At 44.5% G+C, this 3,282-nt stretch overlaps 1 protein-coding gene across 3 annotated transcripts in view; it reads right to left on the reverse strand.

The window, feature by feature from the left end:
* Positions 1 to 3,068, reverse strand: part of LOC119307301 (DNA-binding protein HEXBP-like) — a 4,146-nt gene extending 1,078 nt beyond the window's left edge. The window contains exons 1-2 of one of the 3 annotated variants that reach the window (XR_005149237.1): positions 2,948 to 3,068; positions 395 to 2,310 (exon numbers count right to left, since the gene is read on the reverse strand). Coding sequence is in view for 1 of the 3 variants with exons in the window: in XM_037583378.1 (XP_037439275.1) it covers positions 856 to 2,295 (1,440 nt within the window). In the remaining 2 variants the exon portion in view is untranslated. Of the gene's footprint in view, positions 1 to 31; positions 2,311 to 2,947 lie in introns of those variants that run through there. The other 2 variants (XR_005149236.1, XM_037583378.1) reach the window with 2 other exon arrangements.
* Positions 3,069 to 3,282: the final 214 nt, after the last annotated feature.

A 3,282-nucleotide genomic window follows, 5' to 3' on the forward strand; every position in this document is an offset into this window, starting at 1 on the left:
CCCCGATGTATTGAGCAAAAGGATGAGTAACCTTTTTTCTCTTCGGCAAATCGTTATTCTGAATGCATGTTATGAAATGGTTAAGTGGAGAGCTTATTGTGAATCTTTTGAGAACACAACAGCAGTACATATTTCGATAAAAATAACACTTATACAGAGGATTCATATGAAAGAAAGTAATTGCAGTATTTGACCAGTAAACATTCGGTCTGCCAACACTGGTCTTTTAAACATTCGCTCTGCCAACACTAAGTCTTTTTAAGTTTATTATGTGTGCTCCTGCCAAAAAACTTCACTAGACCCTCTACCAGAAACAAAACAAAAAGGTTCTTACCCAGATGTATCCCGTACACTTATTCATCAAGTACATGAAGTATGGAGAAGCATTTACTACCAAAGAATATGCCAGTAGACTTGCACAATGCAAGTGGTTGTGAATCCCATCTTGGGAATGTCTTCTCATCAGATCGTCAATTGGCACCAACATCATCTCAGAGAAAGACATTCCAAAAACACATGATATAAAATGCCCTTCCTTGGAAACTTTTCAACCGCTAGAGTATCTAAAGAAAAAGACGGTAACTGTGCAGTAACTTTTTAGTCAAGGGAGGAGGTCTGGCTCAGCTCAGTGAGTATCTTTCCCCTTGGTTGTATCTTCAGTGCCAAGATCTCTTCCCAAGCTGCTTCTCGGCGTGATTGAAAATGTAATGCTGTTTGCTTTAGCGATAGCTCTTGCTGGAACAGTCTTAACGCTTCTGGTGCTTCTGAGGGCATCGATTGGCACAGTGGCCTTCTTCCTTGCAACGGAAGCATGTAACCACTTGTGTTGATGTGTTGTCTACTGTAACCAAAGGACTAGACTTGCGGACGGTCTATGATAGATGTTTTGCGCCTGTGCCCTTCCAAGCCACACCTTACACATCGGACATTCGATTTACGCTTCATTTCTGATGATTTCTGGCCCTTCTGAGGGCATTTCTTGGCTTTGTGGCCTTCTTCATTGCATAAGGAGCATATAAACACTCGTGTTGGACAGCTCCTGGCCCTGTGCCCTTCCTGACCACAGCTAACACATCGAACAACCCACTTCATGTCTGATGAATGTTTAGCAGTACCAGGGCCCTGTTCTTCCAATACTTTGGACATGTTGGAGGATGTAGGTATAGTGCTGCTCTCTTCTAATTCTTTTGACGTGTTGCCAGATATAGCTCCGAGCTTCTGCGGACACATACAGGCATAGTGACCTTCTTCACGGCATGTAAAGCACATCCTTTTCTTCCCTTCTGTTTTTGTTTTACATGTTCTAACCATTGGACTAGACTTGTTGGGGGTCAGTACTTTTGCTTTTGAGGGGCAACACTGATCGTACAATATCGGCTTCCTTTCTGATGATTGTTTAGCAGTACCTGTATCAGGGTCCCGTTCTTCTAATTCTTCGGACAGGTTGGCGGATGTAGCTATAGTGTTGCTCTCTTCAAGTTCTTCGGACTGGCCGGGGCTGTTCTGAGGACACTGAAAGGCAAAGTGACCTTCTTCACGGCATGTAAAGCAAATTGGACTAGACTTGTTGGCGGTCAGTACTTCTCCTTCTGATTTTGCGTAATACTTGGCAGGTGTAGATGATGGGTTGCGTTGTTTTGATAGTGCAAGCCGCAGAGCGGCTTGGAAGTTCCGTCTCTGACCCTGAAATGCCTCAGTCAATACTGAATTCAAGGGGCACTGAGCAAGATAATGATCTTGACATTCACAGATAAAGCATTTAACTTGGCTTAAACGGCACTCTCCATCGTCATGATACTCGTCACAGCTTGAGCAACCGAGACCATGTGTACTGGTAGTATGCCCTATCTCTCCACAGCGGGTGCAAGCGCGATTCTCCAACTTGTTCTGCTGGCAACACCACATGCTACAGTGGCCATTTTTGCTACAGACTGCGCAAATGATTTTGTGCTCTTGGTCCTTGAAATGGCACTCAGAACTGTAATGTCCTTGGCTGCCACAGACCAAACAAGTGATTACACCGTTCATTTTGTCCTGGATGTACCTACTTTCCAGATCTTGTTGGTATGGGCTGGACGTCAGAAAGAATCGATCTCCTGAAACATGGAAATCATTTTGCCTCCCTGGCAAGGGGGTGAGTGAAGCACCATCCCGTGCAGGCCTCTGTTGCGGATAGTGGCCTTGGTACCCAAAGGAATGCCATGCGATCTGCTTCGCTGTATGTTCATGTTGGTTCTTCCACTTTCTTTTTGACCCGATTTCCTGACTCTTGGCAGATGATCCATTGGTTTTCATCTGAATTAACTGTTTCTGGACAGGTGTAACAGATAAGAGGGGAAAACATGAGACAAGAAAGAAAATGTAGTTTGAGGAGTATGATAAAATGAATGATATTCAAGACGCTGCTGTGTAGATGCAACAGAATATAGCCCATAGAGCTAAACAGCATCCACTGATGTGCATGCATACAAACAATGCCTCAACTATATAATATAGGTGCAAAACAATGCCTCAACCATATACTTGTGTTTGAGCATAAGTGTTGATATCCTCCTACTGCCGATGCGAAAAAATGTAACATGTGATGAGAGAGATTGTAACAGCATAATTCTGTGATGTACAAAGCTCTGTCCTTTGTAAAGAAAGAAACGACTAAACAGGGCAATTGCTTCAGGAGCGGAGATATGAAAGAGGGGAAAAAATAGTGACGGATGAACAAATAGGATTCAAGACCTAATCATGGGGAAGAAGAAGAGGGTTCAGTGGGAGGGAGTGCTCTGCTCGGTATGAGCGGAATCCAATCGCTGTTTCAACCTACCGCATGCACCAAATCACCTATCGAATTAGTGGATGAAGGCGGGATAATAATCGATCTAAATGGAAGGGGAATGGATCAAGAAAAGACGAGGGAGATACACGGGGAGATGGGGAGCGTAATGCCTACTACCTGAGGGCAGGGGAGTGGGTAGCGGGGAGCAGGAGAAGGGAGCCCCGGCGGCGGCGGCGACGACGACGGTGGTGAATTGGTGGCGGCGGGGTTAAGTCAACAGCTGGACTGCTCTGTTTTGGTTGGGAATTGAAGCAAGCAGGCCGTGGTGGGGATGAGGAACAGGGTAAATTAGGCTCAGGGACGCTGTAAAAAAAAGGCAAGGCTTTTTTTTTTTTTAGACAAAGCTCCTGAAAATCCGTTGGTGCTAGCGTGCGAGAATATACTTTGAAATATCAAAAAAATTCCAAGAAAAATTCTGTGTGTTCTTTGTCACATCTAAATGCTACATTTTG

Source organism: Triticum dicoccoides, chromosome 5B, assembly GCF_002162155.2.
Source record: "Triticum dicoccoides isolate Atlit2015 ecotype Zavitan chromosome 5B, WEW_v2.0, whole genome shotgun sequence".
Taxonomy (NCBI): Eukaryota; Viridiplantae; Streptophyta; class Magnoliopsida; order Poales; family Poaceae; genus Triticum; species Triticum dicoccoides.